Source organism: Anas platyrhynchos, chromosome 1, assembly GCF_047663525.1.
Source record: "Anas platyrhynchos isolate ZD024472 breed Pekin duck chromosome 1, IASCAAS_PekinDuck_T2T, whole genome shotgun sequence".
NCBI lineage: Eukaryota > Metazoa > Chordata > Aves > Anseriformes > Anatidae > Anas > Anas platyrhynchos.
In genome coordinates, this window is record NC_092587.1 from 75,220,981 (window position 1) to 75,233,245 (window position 12,265).

Sequence of the window (12,265 nt, forward strand, 5' to 3'; positions counted from 1 at the left end):
GAATGACCAAGTTATATTTTTTTTGTGTGTTACAGAAATACCTGTCAAAGATGTGGGATACTAACAAGATTGTCTGAACAAACTTATTACCTCACTGTTGCTATAACAAGTATGATGGCCACATTAATGGCTGGATCTCAAATGTTTTAATCATGAAAGCTGACTAAGGACTTAACACCTCTTAACAAGCTGCTTTGAAGATTGGTAGATGGCTTATCTAAGCCCGTACAACTACAGAGGTGCTCTACCAGAACCTAGGAATGTATTGTAGAGCTGATGGGTTTGATAGATAGGGCTGGTGAGCTGCATCCAGGTTGAGGGGTCACAACGTGCAAAAGACAACATGGCACTATAGTGTAAACACATGAGATGAAGCTTAAGGGTGGGAGATGTGAGGAGAGAGCTGGAGATTATGCAAATCTCACACTTCAAGTGAAAGGCAGAGCTGTTTTCCATGTAGTTTGGTTAGACCCTGGAGAGGTGTGTGAGCCCATTCTGGAAGTATCAGTGCTTGAGTTGCTTTATTCTCTATGCCTGGTGCCAGAGGAAGAGAGGTTGAGTGGCAGTCAAATTCTACTCTTATGGCTTAAAGAAGAAAATATGGTCATACCTAAGGCTTAAAGACTTAAGACTGTTGTTTCCCTTGCCACATTGTCCCCAAAATAAGGATCATGATCAGTTTCTCATTTTGTTGTATGGATAGCTAGCCTTCCCTTTCTTTACGATCCACATGATAGGTAGCAATAGACAGATATTTTGCAGAGAGTATCTGTTCTGAATAAGAAGAGAAACCTAGGAAGTAAAGTGCTTGACGATAAAAGGATTTGGAGAGTTCCTGGAAAGGGTATGCCATTCACAGCTCTCTTATCTCAAGCTTATGTATATATTTTGTATGTGTGTAAAATGTTGGTGTCTTTTAGCAGTGAACAGTTTTCTTGCTTTGTGGATTTGGTATCCATATGCTTGCTGATCTGTTGCTGTTCTTGGTTGTTGTCAGTCTGGGTGTGTAACATGTTGATAAGCGTGTTGGGTGCAATGTTTTATCTGCCTTTCATAGAAGTTACATGTAACTGGGATGTTGTTTCTTATTATACCGTTAAGAAGACTAGCTCTAATATTTCTGCTTTTTCTTCCTTTTCCTTTTTTGAACTGTCTTGTTGTCTTCCCATAATCATGTCTGACACTTCCATTATCTAGTTATGTCCTTCTTTCCTATACTCCTCATGTTGGAACACTCTATTGCATACTGTTGTCCACATCCTATGTTCAGTATGGCTACTGTATACCAAAAACCAGATGTGACTGATGTATGCATTGAGCCAGTTTGGCTCATTTAGGCACTGCTGCTCGTGACAGTTTACATGTACCTTGAAGAAGTGTTTCATACCCATCCCCTTGAGCTAAATTTTGCTTTCTTTCAGCACATATTTTATCAGCAGACCTGAACTTTACCCGCATGCATAGTACTTTTTTTTTGCAAGTAAGCTTTGCCCATGAAAGAAATTATGAAGAAGACAAATGGAAGTAAAGCTAGTTGAAATATTAGCAAGTCATTTTGTCTTCTGCTGCCTTTCATTGGGGATAAAAGAACTGCAAAACCATATCAGAAGTAGTAATAAAATGACTATGGGGACTGCAAACATAATAGTGATAGAGATCATTTAACTGTGATGGCTTCTCCTATGTGATAATGTCAAGGTGTTTTATTTCTCCATACCCTGGAAGGTAGATCCACAATTTGAATCACATACCACGTGGAGGCAGGGACTAGAGGTGATGTCTCAGCAGTTACATGAGGCCACAGAAGACCCAGGAACAGAATCCATAGAGTCTGGACCACTCAGGGCCTTGCTCTTGTACCACAGGCCATCAGGGGAATATTAGCTCTAAATCCTTTTGGTTGCTCTGTACAGTATAATCATCTAAATGAAATCAATGAATACTTGATTTGAGAGTCTCCCATTGCTCCGTCCCTACTGTTCCTAATGTTTGTTAACAGATTGCTTTGTGGTAGAGTGCAAAGGTGACGCTCTATGAAACTGTAATGACTTCTGGAAAGGAAGGTACCCTATGTATTGCAGAAAGCACCATTCAATTTTGATTGGAACATGGGGAGAAGTTGTTATTACTGTTAGTACAGCCAACTGGAATAAAAATTTCTGCTCAGCTATGGTTAAGATGACATTTCCTTTTTCTTTGCTTTCTCTTTCTCTCCTTGTTTACCAATGGAATATGAGTGTTTTCATTCACCCTGGGCAGGGAGCTGGAGTATGGTAAGACACTGGTGCTCAGAGGAAGAGTATCTCACTTTCTGTCTCCTGTCCTCTTGTGTGTCTCACCCATCCCGTTTGCTACTCCCTTCACTCTCTCTTTGCTGTTGTTTCTCAGTCCTTGGGGTTTTTCTTGTCAGTCTCCCAGTAGCTTTTTTATCCTAGAGAGCCTAAGCAGAAAATGAAATGCTTGGTGAGATGGCTGGGGTTTCCCCTTGTGAGGGGTTTTGGTGGTGCCAGATCTCACATTGCCTGGCTCTGGGAGCCAAGGGACTGAAGGGGAAAAAAGAAGGGATTGCAGCTGTAAATGAGTCCCAGCTGCATGAGTCTGTTTGCACAGCAAGGTGAAAGTAATCTGAACAGGTGCTGCTCTTGCTGCATGTTAGATTCTGTCTCTTTTCTCCCTGGTCAAAGACCAGTGTGGCCTTTGGGCTGGCTAACTACAGTACGGTACATCTTGTTACTGAGTAGGTATGAAGATAATTTATGACAAATCTATCAGATCTCATGCATTGCACATCAGGTCTGTACAAATAGCTCTTGCCTCACTTTCCACAAGGTCCATGGGTCATGAACTTTGAGGATTGTCTAGAGACCTCACCATGCCCTGTCACACTAGACAGGGCTGACTGGCACACCAAAAGGCTGCCAGTGAGCTGAAGCAGGTGCAAGGGGTTAAGGCAGAGAGGGCACTGTGCAGTGCTTGCAGGTTGCACGTCTGTCCAGTCCCCTCACCGCAGAGAGCCCCAGCAGCCAGCACACTCCCCAGCTGCTGCCCTGCCCCTGCCAGGCCTGCTTGTGTGCCAGGAACCTCCCCATCAGATAGTAGATTGTATTGCTGCCTTATAAGTACGAGAAGAGACTCGAGAGAAATGGTGACAAGCATAATGTATACAGGGGTGAAAGATGTTTTTTCTCTATTTATATATTTTTTATAATATTTCTCAGTAGGAATATTTTAAAGTGTTTCATGGCACAGAGACTATTTGTGCCTTTATTTGTATTTTTCAGTCAGTTGTCCAGAACTTATAATAATACTTCTTTGGCCTTTTCTAGAAAATCAATTTAACTCATTTGGCACTTTGCCAGTGAACTGACTCTTCCATGAAAGCCATACTTGCTTACAAGACACTAAGCTTCACCCATTTAGATCCCTTTGTGCTGTTCTAATCATAAAAAATCATCTTTATTCCCCAGGCTTGATAGTCTCTAATTGCTGGAAAGTTGAATGAATAGAAATACATCTTTCAGATTTCCAGGGTCTTCTGCCTGCTGTTTCTAGCTCATATTTATAGGACTCCTGTCCTTTTTTGGCCCTGAAGCAAAGCCTACTGAAATCAGCAGGAGTTTTGACAACTGTCCCATGTGTGTACTGGGTCAGCCTCCAATGCAGACCATGCTATAGAGGAAACCCCTTACAGGGAGAGGCTGATGACATGAATGTTCACAGATTTAAATCACTCTTTCTTTGAGAAAATTAAAATAATTACATTTATGTTGAAGGAAATTTTGACCTTAAGACAAAAAGCCTGCAGGAAAGCCATATATTGCTAATTGCATAAAATGTGTCTGCTGTGTTTTTCCACGCTACTGATCATATATGGGATCCCAAATGACCAGCAGATCTGATTTTATAATCATTTTGTGTAAGGAATTCAGACTGAGTATTACTTGTAATTCTGTCATTTTTCTCTAGTGTTTCTTTATTAATGACATCAGTGTTCTTGGTCTGTCCTAAATCTTTCACATTTTATAGTGATGTTTATTACAGTATTTTCCAAATTTTTGAAGCAAAAGTCTTTTAAGATGAACAACAGTCCTTCCTGGGGAACTGACTGAAAGCCAAATGATCTTTATTCATATAACTATTGCCTTACACTTCCCCTCTTTGGAAATCACTGCTCCATTAGATGTTATTGCTTCCTCTTCCTTACATGCCATTGTGAGTAGAAAAGTACAGTGTTGACATTTAAAATATCACTGGTATGGTTGATGGATGAGTGAATGACTGACTGAGAGTGTTCTCAGAGGTGATTTTTTGGGGGCTCTCTGCAAATTCAGGCTCTAGTGAAGACTATTTTCTGTATCAGTTATGCTCTCTGCATATTTTTAGCTTTGTTTTGCACATGTGAACAGGGCTGTTGTTTTTCTTAGTCACTATAGTCCATGTCCATCTAGTGTCTTGCCCTTCAGCTGCCCCAAAAGATTTGTGCAGCACTACAGAAGCAACACAACTACATCACAGGAGTTAAATGTGTAAAAGTGTCAGTCAGAGCTTGCACAGCCTTTACATGCCAGTCACAGACTGTCACCTAGAGCGTATTACCAGCTTGGGTAAGCATTCCATATTATAAGTTACGGTTTGTTGCTATATTGCTATTTTCACTGCTGTGTCTTTGATCTCAGAAAAGGCTCTGCAGTGGTCAGGAAGTCTGTCAACATAGTCCTATTTGCCCGTGTGTGCCCTTGAGTTCATTACAGGATGAAGGAAGGATCATGAAAGCAAAGCTTCAGAAAATGTTGTTGTTGCCAAATAACATGGCATTTATAAAGCTGTTCTGTGTCTTACTGTGGTCCTCTGCTTCATATCTGAGCAATCCACACCATTCTTTCACTGATACAGCTTTGACAATACAGAAATATTAACAGTACTTACTACTGTGGCAATGAGGAATCCGTCTCACATAAAAACTGTAATACAAGTAGAAAATAGAGATATACCCTTTGCCCTGAGATTACTGTCTGAAGGTCTAGACTACAAGAAGTCAGTGGATACGAAGAGGTGGGAAGCAGAAAGAAATGATGTTATGAGCACTTTCGGTGTAGCGCTACTGTTGACAACTTCAGATGGGTTTCACTTCTGAAATCTGCTGTATCTCCTCCAGCTTGATCAGCAATTCCTGGTTGTTTCCAATGTGTCTTCAGAACAGGAGTTCCTGGCCTATTCCTCAGATCAGTTTATCTAATGCTAGTGTTGGTAAGCCCCGGCTAAATGATGCTGGACTCTGTACACACATCACCACAAGATAGTAACTGCCTAAAAGCACAGTCTAATAAAGTGTAATGAATCTCACTGAATGCACATGGTTTTAATGTATGTGGCTGTTGTTCACGTGAAACCTGATAGTGAAATATGCATTGTATTGGTACTGTCTCAAAACACCAGCAGTCTGTTAAATTAACATACTATACTCGTCAGTTCCATTATGGCCAAAGAGAACTGGGACAATTTTCCCTTTTAACACATGTGGTAAGGGAGCTTTCGTTACTGACATTTATCGAGACATGCTTTTATAATACTAGTTATGGACAGTTAAAATCATATCAGGAATCAATATCTTGAGATTTTATGTCTTATAAATGGTATTTCCAATTCTGTATACAAATTACAGTATATTTATAAATTAACTTTTTTGTAGTACTAATGAAAATTCCAAAATCCATTTAAGTCCCTTTCTCCAAATTGGCATCAATTTAAGATGAGAAATGAGGAGAACTGTCCGTATATCCTTGACTTGAGAGGGATCTGGGGGTCGTGGTAGACAACAAGTTGAATATGAGCCAGCAGTGTGCCCTGGCAGCCAGGAGGGCCAACCGTGTCCTAGGGTGCATCAAGCACGGCATCGCTAGTAGGTCGAGGGAGGTGATTGTCCCGCTCTACTCTGCGCTGGTGAGGCCTCACCTCGAGTACTGTGTGCAGTTCTGGGCACCACAGTATAAAAAGGACATGAAACTGTTGGAGAGTGTCCAGAGGAGGGCTACGAAGATGGTGAAAGGCCTGGAGGGGAAGACGTACGAGGAACGGCTGAGGGCACTGGGCCTGTTCAGCCTGGAGAAGAGGAGGCTGAGGGGAGACCTCATCGCAGTCTACAACTTCCTCGTAAGGGGGTGTCGAGAGGCAGGAGACCTTTTCTCCATTAACACCAGCGACAGGACCCGCGGGAACGGGGTTAAGCTGAGGCAGGGGAAGTTTAGGCTTGACATCAGGAGGGGGTTCTTCACAGAGAGGGTGGTTGCACACTGGAACAGGCTCCCCAGGGAAGTGGTCACTGCACCGAGCCTGTCTGAATTTAAGAAGAGATTGGACTGTGCACTTAGTCACATGGTCTGAACTTTTGGGTAGACCTGTGCGGTGTCAAGAGTTGGACTTGATGATCCTTAAGGGTCCCTTCCAACTCAGGATATTCTATGATTCTATGATTCTATGACTTGTCATTTATTAGAAGACTCAGAATCTTAATGGTTAACATTGGAGACAAAGAGCCAACATACAGGCAAATGTCTTCTGTGTCACATAATATAATAAAGAAATATTTAAATAAATAAAGGACTATATTTGCTTTTGGTTATGCTAATTCTTCACTCCAAGCAGGGTGTGATTGCATTATATCTAGTCAGTTCTTTTCTTTGTGTCTTAAAGAAGAGATACAGCCAAAGTAAAGGCCATTTAGAGATGGACAAGGAAAGTAATTGAGTCACAGAAAGTCTTCTATTTGAGAAAGGATGGAAAAGATAGGGATTTTTTTTTTTTTAGTTTAAAGAAGAAACAGGTAACAGAGGACATGACATTGGTGTACAGAACGATGAATGATACAAAGAAGGTGAATTGGGTGCTCTTGCTTGCCCTTTCTTAAGTACAGAAGCAGGGGGACATTCAATAAAGCTGAAGGGAAAAAATAGTAACACTATTTGAAGGCAGTTTTTAAACAATAATTAACTTGTTTTCACAAGCTCATCATGTTTCTCTCTGATGCTACTGCATGTATTGAGGGGGATGCAAAATGCCTGATTCAAGTTGTCCTTTTAAGTAGATGTTGTAGACATACAAAGACTGCTGACTTTTTCAGGTTATATGCCTTGTGTGAAGGAGAACTAGTCAGACTTAAGGATCTTTTAGCCTTAAAAATGAGTGGAAGATGCATAAGGCATAAATACATGTAATGAGACTATCAATATATTTACTAGATAAAGCAAAAAGTAAGTATTGAAAGCAGGTATCTATTAGTGATGGAAAGAATATTGTTCTGCAGTTGTCCACCCTATGATTTTTGCATGTGTCCTGAAGTATCAACTTGTGACCGTTTTTAAAAGGCTGATATTCTGCCACAACGGCTCAGTGCTCTACTCTGAAGGCCAAGCAGACTTCTGTCCATGAGTAATTGTAAAGTAAAATAAAAGTAAAATACATTTATTCTTTCTGACTATTTATCCTGAATATTCTTTTGGTTTTAGATATTTCATTTAATATTCTTCTTTGATTAATAAGTTTGTATAAAGAGCTAGAAGAAAATGTATTTTGTAGATTCTGGGGAACTTTGATAAACAGAATAAATTGCATATGTACCACTCTCCCACCATTCTTAGATAAGAAAAGGTATGGCAAGACTTGCAAATGGCTTAGGAATGAGTGTGATCAATTTCTGGTTAAATTACTAAATTTCTGTTTAGATCAATTTTTACTTTTAGACTTGATCCCTGAGACTTTTTGTAGATTTGTAATTAATTTATAACTCCTCAACATGCTGCTTTGTTTCACTTAGTACAACTCTAACCCCCTTGTGGTGTTCAGCAGTTAAAAATCTGGTTCCTGCAGTCATTTGTAATTGTTTGTGTCTAGCCTGTTGTGGTAATGTCTGTGTAATGGTTAAGACCTGGATAGTGACTGTAAGATAGCCTTTCCTTTTTCTGCCTCAGTTTCCCCCACCTTAAAATTGCAAAACTTGTATCACCTTCCTGGATGAAACACCTCAGAGTTTTTGGATGAAAACCACTCTCTATTATGTAGGGAAAACTACATGTTTAGTGGCATTTCTTCATGCCTTTCTAATCAAGTCTTTTGGTTTTCATTGACCTAAGAGAAATCATGAATGCATTTGCTGACACTATCAGTATTAACCTTTGTGAAGTTATCAAGCATTTTAAATATTTACAATTCAACAAGATCTGATGCATTCTATGAATCATGCAAAGCATATAATTAGTATAAGTTTGTAGGAGGAGTTAGTATTTATGTGCATGCACACACATGCTGTGTATATAATCTGTACACTAAAAATGTATTTACCTGCCATTGTAGTCCAGCTGCTTCTGAAATAGTTACCTATGTTACCTTGGCAGCCCTGAAATTCCATGTTACAACATGGTGAAGAACAGTTTAGCCACTTGAAATCACAGAGTAAATTTAATTGTAAGTGTAATTACTAGTCAGAAGTATGCAAATTTTATGTCAAAACTCAAGTGAAAAGAAGCATTCAGTCTAATTTTTTGGTATCTGTCAAAAAACGTCCAAATACCATCCAGGCTGCCAGCTAAGCTGCCATCCATAAATCTCAGCCAAAGACTTGCTGCTGACTTTTTAAGACTAAATTATTCCTATTGTTCTCAAGTAATTACATTTTTGTTGTTATCTGTGGAAGGAGCCCCACTGAGTTCAGCATGTAAGTATATGGGGGGGGGGGAAGAGGAGAGGATTTGTGTTAGTTAAGTGGAGATGATAAAGCTGAAAACAAAGCAGCAGGATATAAATCCGATTTTTTTTTCTCTTTCTAGTTGGCTCGTCACAATAAAACATTGCAACAGATGCTGAAGCCAGGGTCAGATCCAGATGAAGGAGATGAAGCCTTGAGCCATTATGCCAATCATACGGCACAGATAGAGGTAAAGAATTGCTCACTAGAAGATTGAGTATGAGACAAATTTGCATTTTGTGCAGGGCATGTCACCTTTTTTAGACTTCGGAACAGCAAAGCTTATTCAAATGTGTAGATTATTTATGAGAAGAGAAAGTTGAGTGATATGATTTTGGCTGTTGGAGAAAAAGTAATGCACCTATGTTAAAAGTGGCTCCAAATAATCATTTTACAGTAGCTTTCTTTTGTTTTATCAACCATGTTTTGTTAGGGAAATAATGACTGTGGATAGTAGCTGTGTCATGAAGTCAAGAGTAATCTTGTGTGGTGCATCACTCAAATAAATAATCATGAGTTTCAAAACCAGTGATGCTTACTGATCAAATTAAAAGTTTGGCTGCAGTACAAAGAGGTTTTGAAGTGATGTAGACATTCAGTATGGCTATTGTTTGAAAGAGCAAGGCTTAGCCTGTTCATTTGTTCTTTTCTCTATTTTAAGCTTTACCGCTGCCATGGATTGGATTTAGATCAAGAACCACAGAGGTATTTAGGTTCTCAACTCTTGTACCAGTTCCTGTGTTCTTACAGGTTTCATGGGGTTATAAGCATCAAGATGTGAGTTGGGCATTGAAGGATCTCTAGCCCTTAGTGCCTTCATAAAGAGAAAAATGTCTCTGGTACAAAGATGTCTGTTTCCATGGACTGAAGGAAGAAGTGACATATTTCTTGGACATCCTTTATCAAGTCCAAAATTGGCTAAATATGAGAACTGTACAGTGTGTTTTCACACAGGACCAGCCTGAATCTGAGCCAATAATTTTAGCTTCAGTGGACTCCCAGGCTCTGTCTAGTTTGGACCTGAGCTTGCATGTACAGGGAGTGGTCTGATGCGAGCACCTCAAGTCCATTTTGTCCTGGCTGCTGTCAAGACAGGCTGCTGCTGGGGTCCTTCTCTGTGCTAGCTAACATCCTTTTTTGCCTGATAATGCTCACATTGTATCACCACAAGACAGATGGAAGCTCCATGGCTGTTGTGGTTTCCAGACAGCAGCTAAGTGCTCCTTTTAACATATTTTAACACTATGGATGTTCTTAAGTTATCTCTTAGCAAGTATCAGCTGAGTAAGTTGTCTGAGTAGACTGCAAATTTAGGTATCAAAACAAGCACTGTGGTCTGCTTCTACATGGCCAATAGCTTGTTCCAAGAGTAGTTTCTAAAACCTCATGCAATGTCATGGCTGTTAAATCCAACAAAGCCTGTTTCTTCAGCAGATATGGTGGGGTCCATTTTATGGGCCTCTGTTGTCTGGAAGGCTTTTTGAATACCATTCTGCATAGCAGCACATGCAGCATACTTCTTCATTTGAGTCCTTGACTGAACTGATGTTCTGTCAGGGTCCTTCACTTGCCACACAGTCCCAATGCACATCTGCTGGCTTGAGAAGCAACTGCTTACTTAAGAAGCTTCAAAATAGCCTGTTCAATTTCACATAATGCACATGTCCTTGGGCAGACGTGTAATTATCCTTCATTTCTAATGCAAATGTGCTTGAATATGTTATATGTAAAAATGGCTTAAGATGGGTTTGATTTTTAGTATGTTCACATAATTAATATGAATTATAGGAGAGAAAGGAAGGTTCTTAAATGCAGGACTGTGACTGGAAAAGTGAAACTCATCCCAGCTTTGCTCCTAAATCAAATGAATGTTTGCTGTTCTTTTACTGAAAGCAATTTTAGACCTGTTCAGCATTTTAGATATAGCTCCCTGATATTAGGGTATCTCATTTGTTTTATTTGAAAGTCAAATAGTCTGTGGTTGTTTGGTTTTTGTTTGTTTGTTTGTTTGTTTTTCTCTACTGCTGCCTGTACAGGAACATGTGTTTAGGAGTAAAAATGAGTTTTCTACCCATTTCTCCATTATTAATAATGCAGACTCCATGATCAGAATGAGAAAGCAATTTTGATGACAGTGTAGTGAAATGGAGTAAAATCTATCTCGCTTAGCAGTAACTCAGTAGGCTCTGAAATATAAACAATGCAAAACCTTGTTTTTTTGCCAAGTAAGCAGAGAAAGACAGATAAGATATGGGTTCTATCTGAGTAACAGGGTGCTATTTTTGCATGTTCACCTTCACAACTTCTGTCATCATAGAAATAAATTCAAGGTGAGGAAAGAATGCTATAATCAATCAGAAAGCCCCTGAGCTTCAGCACTGTTTAGTGGCAGAGACTCATTTCAATCCATTGCAAAATTGAAGCATTCTGAATTGGAACTTTTTTTTTATATTTGGGGTAAGTTTGGACCTAGGTTTCAGTTGAGCCATATTTTTGCCACTTTATTTTCATGCAGGCTTTTGGAGATAGAACTGTGGTTTCACTTTATGTTTTAGGATTAATTGGTTCAGTTTCTTTGTAACATTCCAATAATTTATGCATTAATTTATAAATAATAAGGGAGCTGTGAGCAAGAACAGATATAACAGAATGGTTGGAAAGTCACTGATCTTGAAAAAAAAATAATGTGCATTTTATTTATAGATTGTTCGTCATGATAGAACAATGGAACAGATTGTCTTTCCTGTCCCTAATATTTGTGAATTCCTTACACGGGAGTCCAAAAGTCGGGTGTTCAATACAACAGAGAGAGATGAACAAGGAAGCAAAGTCAATGACTTCTTCCAACAGGCAGAGGATCTGTACAACGAGATGAAATGGCAAAAGAAAATTAGGAGTAAGTATAACAAATTCAAAAAATAGCTTAATTATGCCAAAACCTTGCTTTTAAGCCTTCAAATATTTTCAGTTTTAATGAAACTCTTTTCACTGTTCACTGTGACATTGCAACAAGCAAAACTGCTCAGGACTTGTGTGTGTAGGGTCAGCATAGTGTAGGTCATCTGAGACACTTGCATGCCACCATAGAAGAGGCATAATATGGAGTAGTTACTAATATAAACAATGTGTTCAAGATGATGTTCTGGACTCCAAAAGCTAAATTAAGAGATGGATGAACTGGGCGTAGCTCCACTAAACTCAATAGGGTTGCACCTAATTAAGCCAAGACCCCTAATATTTAACAAAAACATGTGTAGCTGCATATTTGAGGTTTGCAGATTCCTAAAAGACCATTAAAAAAATTGTAAATGTCAGTCACTTAAAAATGTCTCTCACCAGAACCTCAGCTGCTTTAAATCTGCATGACTCCCATGGAGTCCGTTCCCTTTGCCAGTTCACATCAGCCTTGCTTGACTAGGCTGCAGTACATCCCCATCTGTGAGCCCATTCTGGTATATGTCCTGTGGTAGTGGGAGAGGCATATGTACTTTCTAAAGCTACTTGCAACTTGCAGATCTGGCAGGCACA

The 12,265-nt window shown here is 39.5% G+C and overlaps 1 protein-coding gene across 6 annotated transcripts in view; it reads left to right on the plus strand.

Moving 5' to 3' along the window:
• Positions 1-12,265, plus strand: part of ITPR2 (inositol 1,4,5-trisphosphate receptor type 2) — a 275,621-nt gene that overhangs the window by 215,777 nt on the left and 47,579 nt on the right. For all 6 annotated transcript variants that reach the window (XM_072041998.1, XM_005022980.5, XM_038177656.2 and 3 more), the window contains 2 exons: positions 8,820-8,927; positions 11,441-11,633. In XM_072041998.1, the coding sequence (XP_071898099.1) occupies positions 8,820-8,927; positions 11,441-11,633 (301 nt within the window). The remainder of the gene's footprint in view (positions 1-8,819; positions 8,928-11,440; positions 11,634-12,265) is intronic.